At 41.8% G+C, this 22,802-nt stretch overlaps 1 protein-coding gene across 1 annotated transcript in view; it reads left to right on the forward strand.

The window, feature by feature from the left end:
• Nucleotides 1–22,802, forward strand: part of Chn2 (chimerin 2) — a 264,189-nt gene that overhangs the window by 110,854 nt on the left and 130,533 nt on the right. Inside the window, exons 2-3 of the mRNA XM_076863644.2 lie at nt 4,274–4,312; nt 16,906–16,961. Coding sequence (XP_076719759.1) covers nt 4,274–4,312; nt 16,906–16,961 — 95 coding nt within the window. The remainder of the gene's footprint in view (nt 1–4,273; nt 4,313–16,905; nt 16,962–22,802) is intronic.

Genomic DNA, 22,802 nt, shown 5'->3' on the forward strand with positions numbered 1-22,802 from the left:
TCTCTCTCTCTCTCTCTCTCCCCCCACCCGCCCCCGTAAGTGACTTCTCTTTTAACTTTCTCCTGCACATGACTATTATGAAGTGTATTTGTTACTTTCTCTTTACAGACTAAGCATTTTATGCCTATCAACCCATCCAGTCCTCACAGTGCTGCATGTTGGATGGTATTATTACTCTCATTTTTTAGATTAAAAAACTGAGACAAGAAAGATTAGATAACTTGCCTGTGGTCACAAAGCTAGTAAGTGGCAGAGCTGGGTTTTGAACCTTGGCAGTCTCGCTCTTGACCACAGAACTATGGTCCAAACCATCATTTCCATGGCAACATATGCAATAACTATTTGATCTCGACCTGCTGCACATTTAGGTTTACTGCTATACATAGAGCAGCTAGTTCATTATTTATCTGTGTGTATGTGTTCAGTTACTACCTAAGGCTAGATTCCCATGAATAAAATGTCTGAGTCGAAGGTCAACATATATTTTTTAAAGGTTAGATCCACATTAATCAGTGTTTTTAAGCAATATGTGTATTCTAAACCTCTCTTGTCCCTAAGATCCTTAGGCTTTTCTGAAAATGTATTACTGTCTTCTAAGTTCAGTGATAGATCCTTATTTATTTATTTTTGGATTCTGGCCTTCTTTTTCTACTTCCTCTACCTTTTGCTTTTTGCCCATCTCTCCAAAATGTTTAGCAAAATCATACATTTTCAAAAACCACCTCATTTATGTCCTGGGTGCTCGCAACAGCTCATGTCTCCTGGACTTTATTACATGGAAGGACAGAGACAGATCAAATGTGTCCCACCACTTGACCTAATGGCAATTTTTCATAGCACTGATTTTCTTTCTTTTCTCTATTTCATTTTTCTTTCAAGCTTCACAAGAACCGAAGTAATAAATCTGTTATATGATAATTTTGTTTTTGTGATTTCAATATATGTAAATGAGGGGGGCTGCCTGGCAGGGATGACTGATGTGTCTACGGCCTCGAAAACAAAGCTCCCACCTCTGCCTCTAACTTGCTCATGACCTTGAAGAAGCCCCTCAATCTTTCTGTTTCCCTTTCCTCATTTGCCAAATGATGAAGGTCAACTAAATGGCCTTGAAAACTCATTCCTGGTTTTTTAAAAAAAGAGTGTCAGGCTATTCAAGAGTGAGGCAGATCACTGAAGAGTGTTGTATGAAGTCAGAGCAAATAGTGTGTGTCTGGGGGACTGTGCTAGAAGCAGCTAAAGATTTGTTTCAACATATTAAAAAATATTTTGTGCTCTGTCACTTGACCAAGCCTCCTATCAGTGCGCTATAGTGGTTTGTGAAACGTGTCTCTAAGGCCAAGGTAATTATAGTTGTTCCACTGGAGCATGACAAATGGCCTCTCAATTTGAGTTCTTTTATGGCAAAGAAAAACCTTCCATGACAACAGCACTGGAACTTAATTACAGGCTCCAGATCTGGGGCCAAGAATGGAGACAGTCATTGGCTCTGTGGAGGGAGCGAAAACAAGATCAGGGCAAGGGACGGCCCAGGAGTGGTGCACGTTTGTGGGGCTTCCTTCAGAACTTGCTGTGTGCAAGGCAGACCTATGCAGTCTCCCCGAATTCCCACAGTGCCCAGGAGGGAGGTTAGGACTTGGACACTGAGAGTTCATTCTTTTATAGAACCCATTTTAGTTTTAGTTTTTAAGACTTGTTTTATGCCAGCTACTTTTCCTAAGGGCTGGAATGCAAAAGTGAATGAGACAAAATTCCTGCTTTTATGGAGTTTGACAAATAGTGGAGTGAAATCAGTCCCAACAAACCAACAAATCAATAAAGAATTTCAGATGGTAATAAACATTATGAAGAAAAATAATCTGTGTGTTAGGAGAGGGACTGGAAGGGGGTCGGGGGAGGCCACTCTGCGAGGTTGGCAGGGAAAGCCCCTGGGAGATGATATTTGAGCTGAGCCCTATGTGACAGAGCAAGTGAACCATGCCAAGATCTATTGCAGGGCTTTTTACATGAAGAGTCCACAAGAGCAAAGGCTGGAGACTTGGAAGAGCTTGGCTTGCTCTAGGAACTGAGAGGAAGCCAGCAGGATTGGATGAGAAGTAGAAAGGGGAATGTCTGCATGCAGCAGAGTCAGAAACATGGGTAGCTGCAGATGACGCTGTGCCTTAGGCCACAGGAGGGCGCTCAATTTTACTGTAGCACAGAGGGACAATATGGAGGGGTGGATTTTGTGCAAGGGAGGGTTCTAATTTCCAGTTTCTGTAGGTGCTCTCTTCACCTCCATGTTGTGTTGCCAATAGGGAGCAGCTGGAAAGGGGAGGGTAATTTATGGAATATTCAGGGCAGCCTCTATCAAATTTAGGTTAGGGCCCAAACATTTCCATTGAAACCCAATCCTAGGTTTTTCTCAGAACAATAAGACTGAAATGGAAAGTGAGAGGTCATTTATTTAAACTTCTGGATTTAGGTAAGAAAACCTCAGCAGATCCAAGCTGAGCAGCTGGACTATATTCAAAGATCTGCATAAAGGGGACTCACTACCTCTTCTGTCTTAGGGATGCCTCCCAATATATAGAGAGTGGTGCTTAGGTCATGAACAGTCCAGACAATTTTGGAGTCTGTGGGTTGTACTTGCCTCATAGAATAAATGTCCTCTGAAATGACAAGACAGTATAGTTTGGGGTAGATGGGTAAACATTTCTGTGCAATGTGTCCATGTGGTGTGTGTTTCTCTTTATCTTTGAAAAAAAATGTTTTCAAAGATGTCATCCACACTTAACACACAGGGTCTGGCTTTTCTGGTAAGGTAACATGGGATAGATGATTCTAGAACTTTATTATAAGTTTAGCAAATTGATTTCTTTTATTTAAATAGTTTTTTTTTTTAAATAAAACACTCATTAGCCCATTAAAATTGGTTTGTTACATATGGGATGAAATTAATTGATCATTTAAATTACAAGCTCACTATTATAAGATAATTTGACAAAAATATTAAGAGTGAGCGCCCGTATTTATTCAGCAAACTGAGTCTGAACAGCTTAAGCCATTATCAGTGTGCTGTATTTGTGTGTGTGGCTACGCAGCTGATTATTATATGTGGGTTCCTGACCCTACATGGGTAGCAACAGACTCATTTATATGAATTGACCTTTGCAGGCATTGATTGAGTGCTGTGATATGATGGGCCCAGAGAGCAAGATATTCATTGTAAAATAATTTAAGCTACACAAGTGTAACTAAGTGGGATTTGGGAAAAGTTACCTCTTTTGTGTTAGTTTTCTTTCTCAAATAGGAAAACGCTCTCAAGCCATTTGCTTACCCGAGGTTAAGTAGGACAGGAGCCAAGGATGGGGACCCTGTAGGGACAGGCTGTGGGTTTCCTGGGAGTGGAGGATAACACAAGTTGAATTAGAGAACTCTTCGTGTGCCCCGCAGATCTACGCCTTGTGATTTGGGGCAAAGAATTCTCTCCCCTGGCTATCAGGCTGGAGTATATTTTACAAGTCTTCATAGCTGTGAGCCAAGAGGACTCTATAATCACCGCATCAGAATAATAAGCTCAGCTGTCAGCGCAGGGTTGTTGAGTCGACTGAACAAGCAGATTTTTCTCCCATTGTCTGTTTTCTGGAGTGATGAATACCAATTTCATCCTCTCCATTTTGCTGTAACTCTCTTGCTCTGACACTTCTGATTGCTGAGAGGTTTCTGGAAATTTTCTAAGTCACACATTGGAGTTAATTCAAGGAGATAATGCAATTCCAATTGGATCATCAATGTTCTGCTGTCAGACCCAGGATTTTTAGGAGCTCAGTGAGTTGGGTTGGACAACTTTCCACATTTAATATTCCATACTTGCCACTTTGCATCTTGCCCTCAAATCTTAATAAATGGGCTAAAGGTCTGATTGGAAACTGTGAGGTAAATTATATGTTTATTATGCCAAGTTGAGTAAATAGTGTTTGAAAGGATTACTAGAGGGTACAATCAAGTTAATTGCTTTAAAAATCTTTTTTGATTTACTGGGCTCTATGAAAATTGTTAGGCAATTGATGCTGTCACAGTAAGAGATCTGAAGAAAGTGATGTTGGGTCCGAAAGGTTGCCATGCACGTTCCCTTCCTCGTGCCTGGAACTGTCCCCTAAATTAGTGGAAAGTCTCCCTGGGACTGGATGGCAAGTACTACTGACAGTTACCCCTCCAGAGAAGATACTTGTTGACAGTTTGATGTGCAGACCTGCAGAGTGATTTCTTTCTTTCTTTTTTTTTTTTTTTCTAGATGCTGAAGAATACCAGCCTCCAATATGGAAATCATACTGTGAGTACCCGAAATGCAAGCCTCCTCAGAAGTCTTTAGCCAGCCTGCCTTCTCAAAGGCTGGTGGTGTAGAACACACGCAGCCCCACGCCACAGCACCAAAACCCGAAAGCCTTCTTTTTCCACCAACGAAAGAATTAACTCAGCATCCCACCCACAACCCCCAAGACTGGAATTTGTAGAGAATATACTATGGGTTGCAGAGTCTCTACAACCTCCAAGACCCACTTCCGGAATGCTTTTGGAAGGGAGGTTTACCTTCTGACTTTCAATATGGGGCTTTATTTTTATTTTTTGCACATTTGGTCATCAAGGGTAAAATGTGTTGACTTACGTAAATTATGCTTTTGACCATAATTCAGCCTATAGTATTATATGCAGTTATCTGCTAAAAAATTAACAGCAAATAATAATGTTTGGTTGCTAAGGATGACTCCTTAGGAATAGAGGTCATATCTGAGCATCAGTGGCCCAGTCAGCTCCCCTCATGAAGACAACAATGGTCATCACTTTAAACTCATGTTCTCTTTTCTTGGTATCATCTTCCTGACTCAGTAATTCTCCAGAGAGAGAAGGAGGAGTGTAGTAGGTTGGAAACCGACCGTACCAGGGCCAGAGGAGGCAGGTTCTCATTCGGCTCTACTAGGTACCAGTAAAAATAATGTAAAGTATTATAATATAAATATTAAAATAATATGCTGTAAAAATAATTATTAATATGGTTACTGATGTTGCTGTTATTGCTAATGTCCATTGAGAACCTGCCTTGTGCTAGCCACTGCACTAAGCGACTGAACCTTAGATTCTTATTACAGCCCTAATTGATGGGTACTATTATTATCTCCATCTCATATATAAGAAAAACCACAGCTCAGAGAGGCTAAGTAACTGTGCAGAAGTTTCACAAAATATGGTGAACTGTTATCCAGAGTGGGACTCAAAAACAAGCCTGACCCACAGCCAGAAAGTCTCCAAGACTTTTTCCTATGTATTTAAAAAAAAATATATATATATATATATTTTTAAATATATGTATATATGCATGTGTACATATACATATATGCACATTTATCATCCATATAAATATAGACAGATATAGATGTGTGTTGCATAATGACATTTCAGTTAACAGTGGACTGTACACAGGATAGTATATACTCTACAACCCAGGTGTGTAGTGGCCATACCAAGTGGGTTTATGGGGATGTTCTCTGTGATGGCTGCACATCATTGAATTCACTTGGCAATGCATAGCTCCTGTATATCCCCCTCATTAAGTGATGTGTGACTGTATGTATATTATAAATACATATGCACAAGCACACATCTGTAGATTACTTGTTATAAAAGCAACACAAAGCTGCAAAGAAGATAAAACATTAGAGAAATAAAGAATAAAATTTTCCTGTAACCCACAAACCAGCCCCCACTCATATTCCCTCATATTCCAATGCCCCTTCTCCCTTCCCCATGGATGGCCTCTGTCAGTTTTCTAAAGCATTCCCTTCCCATTGTTTAAAAAAAGAAAAAAAGCCTAGCACCAAGGCATCTGTGGCTGGGACTTTGTTTGGCCCAAGTGGTGAATGCTGCTTTGTGTTCTTGAGCTTGCTTGTTTCAGCTTCTCAAATATCTTGTTTTTGTCTTCCCATGTCAGCACATACAGAGGCACCTGGATCTTTCTTTACTGCACGAGTCTGTTCTTCCATCTGTGAAATAAAGGGGCTGTGCTGGGTCTCTAAGGGCCCTTGCAATCCTGCGCTCTGCATTCCCATCTTCGATTTTAAATGACACTGCTAATGACTTAGTAATTGGATGTTTTTGTTTGTTTGTTTCCTAATGGAGTGTGAAGTGCTCTGACAGTAAATCAACAAAATACCTGTAGAGAGAGGTGCTGGGTGTTCCATGACTTGCCCGGCCTTGCACACAACCTTGCATACATTAACTACCCAATAAATATTTGTTGAGTAAATGCCACCATGGAGAGCTTTACTGAAGCGAAAAGATGGCATAGGCTCAAATTTATTTCGTCTTTTTCTAAGTGACCTTGGGCCACCTAATTTATCTCTTAAAAGCACTTTTATGTCCTAAGGAAGCTAGAAGGAACATTGCTAATTACATGTCCACAATATCAATTTTACCCTTGGGTAAAATTTTTTTTACCATTGGGTTTAAATTTGATTTTTGGATCTAAGTTACATTTTTTAAATTTGTTCTAGAATCATAAAACTTTATTAGGAAAAAGGAATGGCTTAGGACATTTAACACAAACATAATGGCATATAAAAAATGTTCCTCTTTACTCGACCCAGCTAACGGTCAGTCAGGTTCTATTTCAGAACCCCTAATGATCTGCATCTCCAAAAATAAGGAGAGTGACATTCACAGCACCAAAAATATACCGATCAATGCCCTACAGGACAGCTCTGAGAAAGAACTCTCTTTTGATTGTCCTCAATGCATGAATTCTTTGAGTTGGGATTTTGGAGCACTTACAAAGGTATTTCCTACTATTATTATCAGGTTCACAGTACGTCATCTCATTCCCAAGACCATCTCCCATTCATTTGTTTGTTCTTGCAGCAAACACTTTCTGAAGGCCAGAGGATAAATATTAGGAATCAACAATGAGTGAGGTATTTCTAAATATCTAAATATGCTAAAACAATAGCATGTTTTCTGAAAGTTCAAAAAAGCTATCAGAACATTAAATTTGTTCTGTTTGAAATAACCTATTGGTAAATCCATTCTGAACCTCAGGAATCGCCTTTGCATTTCTCTTTGAAATGCTCAGAAATCATCCTTGAGAGATTAATTTTGACACTAATGCAAACTCATTAGTATCTAAACTAATGCTATATCTTTGCTCTCATTGATGATTACTGACTATAACTTTTATTTATTTGTTATTATATATTTATTGTGAAGCATTAATCCCAATTATGATAGCATACTAAGAAAAAATTGGTGTACTTCTAATGATTGAGTTTTAAAAAGCCCTTTTTAAATTGTAATGCCATTTGCAATGTTCTTGGCTCTAAGTTACACAATACCCCACTCAATTACATTGATTGACGTAAGCAAAAAATCCAGAGATACTGGCTTCAGTCATAACTTGCTCCAGCAACTAAAATAACATTACCACAGTCCTTTATATATCTCTTCCTTCATTTGTTCCACTTTCCTATGTTTGGTACATTCTTAGCATGTTCTTCCCTTCTGATCCCCAGATAGCTACCAATAACCCTATTGCTTCCTCTTTCAAGAGCAGCTGGTAGCAAGACATTCTGCTTAATTAACCCTTCAAGTAATATCTCAGAATTAAGTTTCAGCCTTGATAGACCTAGCTTACCTATTCAGGAGTCCATCACTGTGAATGGGGGAGTTGGGGTGTGCTAACTTTCCTAGATTGATCAGGACCCTCCCCTGGAACTCGGGAAAGAACCAATCCTATATAACACACTTGGAAAACTTGGAGTAATATTGGAAAGGGGAAGATGGACATGGATGCTGGGCAAGTAACCACAGATGTCACACTTTGAAGCTCCAAAGAGTAAGGAACTGGGCCGGGGTTGTGGCTCAGTGGCAGAGCACTTGCCAAGCATTTGTGAGGCACTGGGTTTGAGCCACAGAACCACATAAAAAAATAACAAATAAAATAAACTTATCAAAAAAGAGTAAAGAGCTGCAGAAATCAGTTCTCCCAAATTATATATTATGTTCATTAATTTATTCATTCATTCAACCAGTGCTTATTAAGTCTCTGCCTTAAGTCAGACACTGGGGCCACAAGGGTACATAAGATGAACTCAAGGAGCTATGGTGTCATGTGGCCGCCCTAAGTTCCTGCCCTCTCTGTTCTCCTTTGCTTGGAAGCTAACACTATCATTTACTGAGCTATTTCCACAGAGTAATCTTACCCCAAAGAATCATGTCTTCAGCTAATCCTCAACTCTCAAGACCAAATCCCAGAACATTGAGAAAGTCACTGAGAAAAAGTTGGTTTGATGCCCTAAAAATAAATAAACAAAACACTACTTTTTAAGTTTGCTTAAAAATAACAATGAAACCACCTTCAAAATTTAAGCCAGAACTATATGAACTACGCTACCCAAGCAGACAGGCTCAAAAGCCAGCCATCTTGGGTAAACTCAGAAAGATTTTTATTTGAAGATGCCAAATGCCAACTGGGCAGCAGGTGCTATGCCTGACTGACACTGTCCCATGAGACTGTCCCAGGCAGGAGGCCAAGCAGTTGCAGCTTGTGCCTGCGTTCCTAAATAGGAGTTTGGAAGCTCGCAACCCTGAAGTGCACACCCTGTATCAGGATCACCTGGGGGAAGTTTGCATTCATTATTTCTTGGTCCTGTCGCTGATGGTCGCATGGGAACAGTTGGGTGAGCTGCAATTGAGGGAACCCCACAGGTTTTTCTTATGCACATGTATGCCTGGTACTTCTGGGTTTGGTGCACTGCAAGCCTGATTCTGGGTTTTGTCACAGTGCCACTGAACAGGAGAAGTAAAACCCACTGAGATGACACTTTTTTATTTGAATATGCTGGAGGACAGAGTTGAAACAAGAGGACATGGAAAACACCGATAATTCCCTGCTTATATCCAGGAGTGTTTTCCCTGAAAGTCTTGGAAGAAGGCATGGGCAATGAGCAGGGTGGGTCTGGCTCAGGGTCATGATCATGTGGCTGGACTCAGTGTTCATGTTCCCCCTTTGGAAAGAAGTGGGCTACGGGGACCATCCCTGAGGGCTCTCCTAGGAACTGATGGATCTGGCTAGATGTTGGCACTGCCCAGGCCATGAGCTTTTACAGGACTTCCACAGGAGTAAGTTGATTCTGTTCCCAGGGGAAGAAAAGGGGTTAAGTTTTCTTTCTGAAGAAAAGATAAAATATTTTGGTTTCTAAATCTACTTTAGCTGTCTTGGGAATCTAGGGCTGTCTTCCACCTCCACATTTCCCAGTGACCACCACCCCTGCCAAACAGCTTTCTCCAGTGCTAAGAATTCTCTCCTGAGTGGTAGAGGGCCCAAGGCAAGGGAGTGCCTGGAACATATTTGGAACATTGCTGTAGAAGCAAATTCCATCATATCACCTCTTTGCTCATAGAACCACCTAGAAAGTGACATTCATTTTTGCATTTTGCTGTGAAATGTGTTTGTCGCACAAAGAAAATTCAAGAAGTGACATTTTGGGGTTATGTGACATGTTTCAGTTATATTAAACATGCCTTGGAGAATTTTTTTTCACAGATGTTTGTTCTAGTATAGCTAATCCTGAAAATAATGGGCTCTCATCTGAAGCTAAGATAGAAAATTGGGCTCTGTTTTTTTTTTTTTTTGGTTTTCATTGCAGTTGGTTACCCTCTCATTATCTGTATAGACAGACACATAACCCAGATGGAAAATAGGATTCTGTACCTATTTGCCAACTTTTGTTGCTTGAAACAGCATAGAGCAGATCTTACAGGTTCTCAGACCTTCTGACTAAGAAATAAGCAATAAACTAATAATGTCTGCTACTGAGGGATCCTGGCTTTAGGGGGTTGCTTAGGGGTCTTCTCACTTCCTCTTCCAAGTCACCCCTGTCTGGTTCTGTTTTTGACTGAGCATTTGGTGAACTATTGCATTTCTCTTTGCTAAGGCTCAGGGCTTCCTAGAGGACATCTGTTCTGAGTATAGTGAGGCGCTCTGAGGATAGGGTCTTTGTTCTGTTCCCTGCAGTATCCCCAGTGCCTAAAAGAGTGCAGGGACTTAGGCTGTTGACATGGGAGAGGCACTGTCCAGAGATGGTCCAATGCATCCCTCATTTCTGTTATTGGCATCTCAGTCTCCCCTCCCTGGGGGTCCTTCCCTCCATTCAGTTTGTGGTCAAGTCCTTCTACCCTCCTGAGCAGTCAACCCCTCTCATTTCCACCAGTGTTACCTGAACTCACGCTTTCACGATCTCCCTTGTGTCCACGAGAAGTACTGCTCTCTCTCTATTCCCTGTCTCCCGGTTTTCCCCCTGATCAGTTCCTCCTTCAGTGAGGCAAAGGGCACTTGTCCCCTGCCCCTGGACGTGCATTCGAATTTCCTGAGGAGATTGAAAAAGAACAGAAATCAAGATCTTTGCCAGACTCACAGAGTGTGCATCTCCAGGGGTGGAGTCTGGGAACCTGTGTTTCATGATGGCTTCATGGAGATCCTAATGCAAGCAGCCCAGGTGGGCCTGTCTGGCTCGAGGGAACTACCAGCTGAGGCTGAGAAATACAGACTTTGAGTTCCGGAAAACCAGGATTTGTATCTAGATTTTTGACTTAATTCTATTATTTGTGTGATCTTGAGTGTCTTCAAAGTGGGTAGCACTCTCACCACTATATCAGTGAGGAAGAATAGTTATGTGGTAACTTTTGGGGATGACTCAAGAGAAGATGCACATAAGGCGTCTGGCACATAGTAGGTGCCCAGAAAAATGGCAGTTCCTAATCTTTCAAATGGCTCTATCTTTACTGTTATCCTAAAACAGACTAGTGATGTCACCTTCCTGCTAAAACCATGTCTCTGCCTCCTCCTGCAGACAGAGAGCACTGAGCTTCTTAGCATAGTGTCCCTCGGCCAGCTCCACAGGGCCTTCTGCACACTGCACACCAGGCACAACTGCCACACTGGCCTCTGAATGACCAACTGGCACATCGTTTTCCTTCCCTGCTGATGCTCTTCCCCCTGCCCCATAACCCTCTTTCTTTTTTACCTGCAAAGCCCCACTAATCCCTCCAGGGGAGCCCCGTGTCCCTCTCCCCTCGGGAAGCCAGCCCCCCCGAGCAAACAGAATGGCTTCCTCCTTTACTCCTCATTAAAGCTCAGGTCCCACCTTGATTTGCTTCTCTAAGCACATCCCCCTCCTTGGATCAGGCTCCTCAAAGGCACAGGCTGTAATCCATGGGCTATTAGAGCCCATTTCTTCACCACGTATTCATTAAGCACCTACTCTGTGCCCAGCACTTTCATAGACACTGAGGATACTCAGTGGACAGAACAAGAGTTCCCGCCCTCAGAGGGCTTCATTATACTCAGGGGAGGTAGTGTATGAACTAGAGAAGTAAAATATTTATATTTTATCTGTTAATGGTGCTCATGGTAATGAGCTCTGAGAAACACCAAGAAGCATAAGGGAGCAGAGTGATGGGTGGAATTTTCTACAGACAAGTCACAGAAGCCCTGCAACCTGAGATTTAAGTAGAGACCTGAATGAAAGCAGTGAATGAGCCTTGTGGGTAGCTTGAGAAAGAGCAACTCAGTCCAGGGGACAGCAAGAGCAAAGGCCCAGAGGCACAGGCACAATAAACCAAGGCCCGGGATCAAAAGGTTACATCTAGCCCAATGCCCTGGGACAAATGTTGAACTTCTCTGTTCTTATTTCCTTGTCTGAGAAATGAAAATGGTAATGATAGGAAGTTGGTTTTCTGTGGGAGAGAGAGAAAGAGAGAACTCAATAAAGTATTGCTCCTGTCACATGGCAGGTACTTAGTATGCTGTCTCTTCTCTTCTCCTGCCTCTCCATTCATCCTCAGAGTCTCCACATAATGCTGACTGTGGTGTCTGGCATGTAGCAGATGCTCACATATTTGCTGTTATGAATTGCAAAGGAGTGTTGAGCTAAAACTGCTTCTCTCTTAAAACTGGTATACATCTTGGCCTCCTCCTTAAAAAAGGTGTTCACTGCCAGGCGCACGCCTATGTCCCAGCAGCCCAGGAGGCTAAGGCTGGAAGATCACAAATTCAAAGCCAGCCTCCGCAACTTAGACCCTGTTTCAAAATTTGAAAAAAAAAAAATTAAATAGGACTGGAGATGTGGCTCAGTGGTTCAGAATCCCTGGTTTCAATCCCAGTTACCAAAAGAAACGGAGAGAAGGGTGGGTGGGTCTCACTGAATGTGGACTCTGCATCCACCTGGAGCCCAAACTCTGGGATTCTGGGAGATGGCCCCTGGACTCCCATTAGACTGATTAACAGCAGCAGCCTGGGCAGGAGCAGCTGGGCAGTGCTGACCCTGACTCAGGAGAGATAAAGGGCTCCAGGCAGCCACTTCTCTCTGTTGTTGGTCACCTTGTCCTCGGTCAGCTTCCTCCTCCACCAGCAGGCTTCTCTGACCCTGCCTCCAGCAGCCTCTCTGCCTTGTTTTCTTTTTTCTTTTTCTTTTTTTTAAAGAGAGAGTGAGAGAGGAGAGAGGGAGGGAGGGAGAGAGAGAGAGAGAGAGAGAGAGAGAGAGAATTTTTCAATATTTAGTTTTTTTTTTTTAGTTATCGGCGGACACAACATCTTTGTTTGTACGTGGTGCTGAGAATTGAACCTGGGCCGCACGCATGCCAGGCGAGCGCACCACCACCTGAGCCACATCCCCAGCCCCTCCGCCTTGTTTTGAATAAGAAATACATACGTGTGGCTCAAAAGTCAAACGGTAGAACAAGATGGACATCGGGGAATTCCTTCCACTTCTGCCTTTTTTTTCTTTTTATCCCCTGATGGTAATTGCTTTTTATTACTTCCTTGTTCCTCCCAGAGCTTATTTATGCAGACATAAGCAAAAATGAATACAAACCTATTATTTTACTCCCTTTCTTAAAATGTATATATAATACCTGAAGGTCGGGGTGGGTTTGTGTGTGTGTGTGTGTGTGTGTGTGTGTGTATGTGCATGCCTGTAGGTATAGGTATATAATCGTCCCTTGGTGTCCACGCAGGATGGGTTCCTGGACACCCTGCAGGTACCCAAATCCTCAGGTGCTCCAGTCCCTCACAACAAGTGGCATCGTATTTGCATATAATGAACAAAATCCTCTTTTACATTTGAAATCATTTCTTGATTACTTATAATACTTCATACGATGTCAATTCTATGTAAACAATTGTGACACTGTTTTGTTTAGGAAATAATGGCAAGAAAAAAATCATACATATTCAGTACAGATGAATTTTTTTTTCCCAAAATATTTTCAATCGGTGGTTAGTTGAATCCTCATACGTGGAACACATGGATTCAGAGAACCAACTGTATACCTTTACCTTAACATTTTCACTCACAAAGAACATCCTGAATATTACCCAGGTTAGCGTATCAAGAGTCTCCCCAATCCTTACTACCCCGGCACGGCGTCCAATGGGAGATACACCATCGTTCACTTAAGTATTCCATTCTGAGGGGTCTTGGTGACCACAGCCTTGAACAGGTGGTATCATGCCAGCTCTGTATTTTGCCCTGCTCCATAAGACTATTTCTAATTTCTGAATCTCCCTCCAAAGCTGGTAGGATTCTTAAAAATAGGGCATATTGTTTTCTCTTTAATTATATTCAAAGCACTTCAAAAAATACTGAAGTTACTAAACCAAGCACAAATAAACATGATCCCTTTCCTCATTTCAGGACTTACTACATGGAAGGAGAAACAGAATTTTTATTTTTATTTTTTAGAAATCACACCAGTAAGTACAGAATGGTGATGAGATAAGTGACATAGAGAACAATACAGGAAATTATAAGAGCACAGAATAGGGAGATGGTTTTGGATCTGGGGTGAGGGGTGTCAAGAGGGACTCCTCCACAGAGATGATATTTGAACTCAAGTCGTGATGATGAGGGACAGATAACTAAAGGTAGAAAGGGAGGAAAAGAGAATACTGTAGACAAACAGTATAGCACGTACAAAGGATCTGAGGTTGGTGCATGGGCATTTAGGAATGGAGAGGACACTAAATGTGGCTGAGCAGAGAGCATGATACATAGTGAGATTGTAGAAGTGGTCAGAAACAAGACCATTTATGTGGGAGACTTTGGACATGTCCAAGAGCAATGGGAGGTCATAAAGCTTTTGAGCAGGGAGGGCCATGATTTGATGGACATTGTCCAATAGTTATTCTGGCCATCAGGGAGAGAGCAGGCTGGAGGGAGTTAGAGTCTAGATCCTGGAGTAGGGTGTAGGAGATATTGATGGACACAAGTGAACAGAGCTGAGACACTTTGACAAAGCTAATTGACAATTTGTCGTTGGTGAAAAACGGGCCACATAAAGTGCCATGGATGGTTTTGAGGATGCTGGTGGAGAAATCACATGGATGATGGTGACTTTGCTAATGCCAGGATTTTGGAAGAGACTTAGATTTCAAGGGAAATATCATGAGTCCAACGTTTGATGAGTTGAACTTGAGATCCTTTTTGCTTTCTTTTTAAAAATTGTTATGTCTTAATCATGCATTATATTTATACATAAAAGTGCGGTTCAATGTGATATATTCAAACATGCACATAACAGATTTCACGCCATTTCAGTCCCCAGTACCTCCCGTCCCCTCCCTCCCCCTGACGCCCTTCCTCTATTCTACTGGTTACCCTTCTATTTATTTTTTAATTGGTGCATTATAATCATATATAAAGTGGGATTCATTGTGTTATATTCTTTTTTATTTTTTGAATAAATACTTTTTGAGATCCTTTTAAGAAACGCAAGAGGAATCACTAGAACAGGCTCCATATTCAGCTTGGCACTTAGAAGAGTGTTCTGAGCAAACAGGGGAGCCTTTTGCATGTAGGTGAAAAGTGAAATGTAGATGTAGAGGAGATTCCTTGGGCAGAGGAAAGAGAATAAGACCTGAAGAGACTTTGGGGATCTCCCTTGATAATGGGTTAGCAGAAGAGGAATCAGCCACAGGTATAAGAGAGGAAAAAACAGAAGAGGAAAATCGTCCAGGCTATGCTGTAGAAGCCAACAGAAATCACAACGCAGATGAATGATTAGTGCCCACAGGTTGATGATCTCATGTGCAAAACAGTGCATCATTCCTGCACCCAGTCCCACTTCCCATAGAGTGGTCTACTTGGACCTGTGGGCTTTTTTTTTTTTTTTTTTTTTTTTTTTGAGACTGGGAAGAGCATGGCATCAGTGTCTGGCCAGAGCCTTTGTGCTGCATTTTATTTCATTTTTTTAATTAGTTACACATGACAGTACAATGATCTTGACATATCATACATTTGAATCAGATAGGGGAGATAGGTGTTTAGAGGCCACCTTTTTATTTGTCTGTCATTTTTGGTGACCTTCTCAAAAGGCTATGTTGAACTCTGCTTTCCTTTCAGATGTGGGTACAGTTGTCCTTCTACGTCATGTGCACCATCGTTAGTTTGGACAATCTACACTTAGAAATGGACACATTACAACATCCATAAGAGCGTTAGATTGTTTCTCTTCTGTGCTAAGGCTGGGTTGTCTGCACTTAATTAGGTAATAAAACAAAACAACCCCATGTTGAGCTGTAGGCATCAGGGAGCCATAATACAAATATAGTCCAGCATTTAAAAAAAATTTTTTTAGACATTGATGGACCTTTATTTTGTTCACTTTTTTATATGCAGTGCGAGAATCAAACCCTGTGCCTTACACGTGCTGGGCAAGTGCTCTACCACTGAGCCACAACCCAGCTCCCAGTCTAGAATTTTATACCTATATTCATATGACTGTCTGCCCTTCAATTAAAAAAAAATTTAGGCCTAAGAATAAATCAGACATTTGTGCTTATCCCAGTTTTTACAAAGGCTTTCCATAATCTAGTTTTTAACTTTTCAAGGATTCATTCTATAAAATTAATTCTTGCCTCTTTCGGTTTCTGAAGATAAGATCATCATGGTGGTTTTCAACCTCAGATTTCATGGAAGTAGAATCAAAGGTACCAGCTTTGATAGGGTAGCTTTTCTCTCTAGGAGAAGTGATCAGGGTTGAGGATGTATCACAGTGGTAAAGCACTTGTCTAGCATCTGCAAGGCCCTGAGCTCCAGCCCCAGCACCATAGAAATAAAAAGAGACAAGGAAGAAAATGAACTGATCAGCAGGAAAACCATTCATTGTAGTCTGAAAAAATAGATAAGTTGTATTATATATAATTACTGGCTTTTCTCCATGCCCAAGCCTGAAAGTTTGTCATTGAAGCGGGTTATAAGAGAGTTACTACTATTTAAGGTTTGAAAGGGCCCAGGGAAGAGGGGTGCTGGTAGAAGGGAGGTGGTCAGATGACTGGGAATCCTTGGTGGTAGGCAGACACAAAGGTAGGGACAGGAGGATGACTTGGTGCCTCTTATTCACTCGGAACCAGTCGTCTTTGCACATAACTGTAACATTTCAGAAAATGGCACTCGTAATGCCGGTTCTTTCCCTGCAGTGTCAAGAGGCATTGGCATTTACATTCAGGAATCCTATTACATGATCTTACTACTCAAGTACTCACAAGTAGAATTTCATCTCTAAAATAGTCAAAAGAATTTTAGCTGTATCTAGCCTTCCAAGAAAGCCATAAAATGAACAATGCCAGTAACAATTATGAAATTAAATTGGCCTTATAAGAATAAAAAAAATCAATTTTGCCAGTTTACATTCACAGTGACTCATTTCCATATAAATGACCTGATTTTATCCAGTCTAAAAAATGTGTCTGTAACCTTTTTTTTTTTTTTTTTTTATTTACAGTTCTGGAGAAGAACTAGGTAAAAATATTTGAAGGCATGTTGGTATGTTTTGTTGATTTCTAATCACAATTATCTTTCTTTTCCCTTTTTTTGGCAGTGTATCAGTTACAGCAAGAGGCGCCTCGTCCCAAGAGGATCATTTGTCCTCGGGAGGTCAGTGCACGGCTATTTCCAATACACCTTGTTAAATATGATGAATTGTCAGCGCTGAGTTAGTACTGGAGGGATTTCAGGTTTCCTGGGAGTTGATTTCTATTAATGTTTGTTAACATGTCACCAAATTTAACATCTTCACAATCTATATTTTGAAATCAGGCATTATTTTAAAAGTACTTACAAACTCATTTAAATCAGAAGCCGTACATTTTTAACCATGGCAGAGGTAAATCAAGCATCCTTTGTAATTCCCTCAGAATGTATATTCTGTTTTTTATTATTATTATTACTGTAGTTCGGATTTCTTAGCACTTCTTAAATGTTGAAATGTTTCCAGCAGAGCACATACAAAGAATAAGAAATAGTTGGGTTCTCTGGGCACTCACATTTAGCAAGTTTTAATATTTGTCATATTTAGTTGACATTTTTAAAATGATAAAGCCTTACATGAAAATGGGCCATATTTTTAATCTTGGCGATTGCTTAAAAAATATATGGACTCTATTTAAAAACAAGAGAATTAAAATAAATTTAAAAAAAAACTTTAAAAAAGATGTTAACATACTATTTCTAAGTGTTCTTAATCAAAAAGGTAACAGTGTTAAGAAAACGTTCTGGACTCATCAACAGCCTGACTGGCTCACAGAAGTTTCCAAAGTTTTCCTTCACTAGTTAGTTTCCTAATCACCTGAAGTACCAGGAGTGAGGCTGAAAGGCAGGACTATTTCCTATTTTTATCCTGACCAGTTTCTTCAATAGCCAAACTAATATCCTTCAAACCAAAGGCCCACGGGCCCTTGTTCAGTTTTATTATTCCTTTGATTAAGTATAAAGTTGCAGAGAGCCTTTAAAGTGTGCCCTGTCAGGGGGGAAGATTCCAGTTCAACACTCCTGAGACTCATCTTTGAACTTCAGTACTCTCCAGGTCTGGTTTTGAACCTGTTTCAAAGATCTGAATACATTCCTATCAATATCTTAAGAGCAGACATCACTCTTTATTATATTTTTTTCTACACAAAATTTTACTTCTTGTAGAAGGGCAATGAAATTCAGCAAGTAAACTTGATTTCAGTGAAGAGTGGACTGGAGTTTCTCATCCCAGGAATTGTGCTAGAGAGGAGAAAATTATGAAAAAAAATCCAGGATGAGTTCCAATGTATTTGGTAGTCTGACCTTGCCCTGTCACCAACTATACAGTCTATTGTCCTTTGAATATTTGATAATAGTCAAATACAGGGAAAATAAGATAAATATCAATCTTCGTATGAAATGTGCTAAGTAAGTGTGTTTTCAATGAAAATTGTGAATGAGTGAGTCCCAAGCTCTCCTCCAGTACTGCCCTTAGTGTTTCTCCGTCAGAAAAATTACAACCACATGCTGGGATATAGAGAGTTTAGGTATCTGAGGGAAAGAATATTAGTAAAATTCAAACATAACTGAGAACTCTGTCTAGGGGCATGAACAAAAATTCCCTGGGGAAGACTGGGCACCAATGCTTGAGACCCTGGGCTTGTTAACAGTCACCTATTGGTTCATATCATATGTTCTGGAAATGGATACAGAGATCCGGTTCATTTCAGCTTTGGTCTAGGTATTGGAAATATAGCCAAGAACTTGGCCTTCGGCATTTTTAGTGTCATAATAAAAGAGAACAGAATTACGAAGTAACTCAGCACATTTTTAAAGTCTTGCGTCGTGTGGGTGCATGTGTGTGTGAGAGAGAGGACTTTGTGGCCATGTCACTCAGCCTTTGAGTCAGGTGGAACATCATCAGAGGAGACGGGCACATTCAGATTATCTTCAGAGCCACTCTTCCTAGGCTCCAAGTTTTACAAGATTTCAGTGACAGTTTTACCTCCAAATACATCTCGAGTGTGCCTGCTCTCCTCCAGGTCCAGGAAGCCATATTCATTTCTTCCCTGAGTTGGTGCAGGTCGGCAACCTCCTGTGTGGTCTTCCAGCTTTGACTCTTGGCACCCTCACTTCAGCCAACACCTGTGCACTCACACACACACACACACACACACACACACACACACACACACACACACACATTCATCAACAGGAGCCCAAGTCATCGTTGTTACACATAAATAACACCCCTTAGTTGTTCCTCATGACTCTTAGCAGAAAAGCAAACTTCCCGGCAGAGCCACACTGTGCCTGTTGCAGTAGTCACCTCGCTGAAGCGCTTCAGACATCCAGGGGCCCACAGCAGTTTCCCAAGCCCTCCTTTCACCAATGAGTTTCCTAATCACAGCCACATCTAATGAATGGCCGACACCACAATGCTGTCATTAAAAGATATGGTACACGTGTGGCCTGTCTTTCCTTCTCATCTGTCTTTTAAACAAATCTTTCCACCTTTCTCAATTCAACCCCTTCATCAGGGATACCTGATTGATGTGTGGTCCGTAGGTAGCTGGCCTCTAGAAATTCCATGTCCCATCTCTGACACAAACCCTCTTGTAAAATGGGTACTCATCAGCTTGACTTCTTTGGAGGCAGCATGGGGCCCAGCCAGCCAGCCAGGTGTCAGTTAAGGAAGGGTCAAGTGAGCTAGAGGAACAGGTGCAGCTGGGATGAGCTCCAGCCGAAGCAGCCACATGCACTTTGTCCCCCAGCGGAATGTGAACTGCAGGTAATTCCTGTCCCAACTGCTGGGCCTCCCAGGGGTTGGCCTCCGGGGAGCAGAGGCACTGTTCCCTGTTGGATGCTGGGAAACTGTGGCTCCTGCTGGCGACGGGGTTGAGTCAAAGTCTCTGCCTGTACACAGCTGGCTGCTCAGGGACGTGCCTAATGAAGACAGAAAGCCTCCCCATTAGAGCATGTGGCCAGAGAGAGTGAAACTTTATTAACGCATTTACATAAAGCCGTGAAGGCTATTTTGTTTGAACAATGAATATGGCTTTTTGATGTGTATTTTTCTAGTTCATCTGCCCTCTTAGCTATAGCTAGTTAAGAGTCCACGTCCTTTTATACACAGCTCTCTGCCCTCCTCCAGAGTCATCAGCCCATCTCCGCTGCCACCTCTTCCCTGGTCCTGGCTGGGCTGTTGCCGTATTCCCCATTCTCTGTTGTCTCTGTGGTGACCCCCCTGGTCTGTGGGTCTCTCTCAGGGGAGGATCCTCCAGTTCACAAGATAAATGTGTGCCCAGTGAAGCCCACAGTTGTAGAGTAGGAAACAGTGTCATTCCAGGGCAAAGCTGCAGGCCAACTGCCTCGATAACTGATTGTCAGCATAGGTACCATCCTCCCGGGGACTCCAGTGGGGAGCAAGGTGAGAAGAGTGTACAGGCAGATTCCACAGGAAACCCCAGCAGCCAGCAGGCCCAAGAGGGCAGGGAGCTCAGCTGCAGCGTCAACTTGGACCTGTCTTGACTTCTCGCTCCACCGCTTTCTAGCTATTTGACTTAAAGCCAAAAACTGACTCTCCCAGCTAGATGAAAGCTGAAGCCAAAGGTAAACATCTGGTTTTCTGGATTGCTGTAACTATTTCAAGTGTCTACTGTGGTTCTTGGCCCATAATAGGTACTTAATGTATAAGATTCAGGGCAGATTCTGCAACCCCTGGAGAGCAGGCTCTGAGATAGTCCCTGGGGACAGTGGGATCCATGACAGTATTCCCTGAATGGAAGGACACAATGGCAGTAAATTCACAATAGCTAAGCTATGGAACCAACCAGTGCATTCAGCAGATGAATGGATTAAGAAATGTGGACATCCAGGCAATGGAATATCACTAGCCAGAAAGAAGAATGAAATTATGCTATTTGCTGATAAATGGATGGAACTAGAGACTATCATGCTAAATAATATAAGCCAGTCCCCCAAAAAACAAAGGATGAATATTCTCTCTGATAGCAGACACTAGCACACAATAAGGGGGGCAGGGAGGGAATAACGGAGGTTCATTACATTAGACAAAGGGGAATGAAGGGAAGGGGGGAATGGGAAAGACAGTGGAATGAATCGGACATGACTTTCCTACGTTCATATATGAACACACGACCAGCTAACTCCACATTATGCACAACCACAGAATGGGAAGTGTACTCCATGTATGAATGATATGTCGAAATACATTCTATTGTCATATATATCTAAAAAGAACACAAACAATGCCATGGAGAGAACTAAGCAAGATGCCTGGGCCAGGAATTAAGCCACCAAGAGGAAAGATCCTGAGGCTGAGGGACAGGAGGTACAGGCAGCTGGACAGTGGGCCTGGCACCAACTAAGCCAGGCAGGGTCAGCCACTGGAATAGCAGTTCGCTGCTTCCTTGAGGTTCATCTTGTGCATCCACAATGATGAATGTTAATTGAGCTGCTGCAGCACCTGGCACTTTGCAAGCACTTCCTGGATGCTCTTTGCCAAGAGATTCAAGACGTCTTCCAGGATGCAAAATTCTCACTTGCCCTTTCGGTCAATTATCCATCAGTCACTTCATAAGCATTTATTAATTACCAAATGTGTGCCTGGGTGGTCTGCCAGGAACTGTGCAGAAGAAAACCGACTCCCAAATTTGTTTCTCTAGCTAAGACCTCCCCGTGGGCCGCAGCCACCTCTGTGCATCTGTGTGCTTGACTTCTTCAGGTAGATGCCTCACAGGCCATCATGGGCCTAGCGTTCAAAAGAAACCTGGCCACTCCATTTAGAGGCACCCAACCTCGGAATTCTGGACTCCCCTCAGCCCTTTCTCTTCTCCAAGTGACAGTTTTACACCCACATTTATCTCACATGTACCCACTTGCCTTCAGCTTCATGTCATCAGTTCTTGCCTGGATTGATTGGCACCTTCCCTGCAGCCAACATTATTCACACACACACACACACACACACACCATTTATCAGGAGCCAAAATCATCTTTGTTACATATACATCAGACCCTTCAGTAGCTCCTCATTAATCTTAGAAGAAAGCAAAACTTCTTGCTATGCCTACAAGCCATATTGTGCCTTCTGCCTTCTGCCATAGTCAGTAGTTTGTCTCATTCTTCTTAGATTGCAGTGCCTGTTAGTCCTACTAGCCTCTATTCCTGTTTATCATCCAAACCACAATGTTGCAGCCACAGGGCCTTTGCACTGCCTCTTGCCTAGAATTCTTGTCTCAGGTTCTTTGCATTTTCAGGTTTCAGATCAAATGTCACCCAATAATAAAGACACTTCCTGAACCCCATGAAAATAACTAGATGTCCAATTCATTCTAAGGTCTTTCCTATTCCCATTTCCCCTCCCTTCCCTTCATTCCCCTTTGTCTAATGTAATGAACTTCTGTTCTTCCCTCCTTGCCCCCCCTTATTGTGTGCTAGTTAACTCCCTAACTCTTAGATCTTCTCTGTCATATCACCCTATTTATTTTGCTTATAGAATAATAATCCTTTCTTGTCCACAAGGGATATGTTCCAAAACATTCTGTGGATGCCCAAAATGGTGAATAGAATTATGTTAATATTTTTTCTAAATATACATACCTGTGATAAAGTTTAGTTTGTGAATTAGGCATAGTAAGATGTTGACAATGGTAATCCATAGTAAAAATAGAACAATATTATGAACATACTATAATGCAAGTTATTCAGAACTGAAGGATTGTTTATTTCTGGAATTTTTCATTTAATATTTTCAAGCCATAGTTGACTGTGGGTGACAAAAACTGCAAAAAGAGTCACCACAGATAAGGGGACCACTTAATAAGCCCCCAATATATTTTCTTAACATATGTATTTAATGGTTCTGTGTGTAGTTCTCTCCAGAAGAATACATGCTCCGGAGACTTCCACTGTCTTAATCATAGGTATATCTCTGGATGGAGCACAGCCAAACAATAGTGGGTG

Source organism: Callospermophilus lateralis, chromosome 1 (assembly GCF_048772815.1).
Source record: "Callospermophilus lateralis isolate mCalLat2 chromosome 1, mCalLat2.hap1, whole genome shotgun sequence".
Classification (NCBI taxonomy): domain Eukaryota; kingdom Metazoa; phylum Chordata; class Mammalia; order Rodentia; family Sciuridae; genus Callospermophilus; species Callospermophilus lateralis.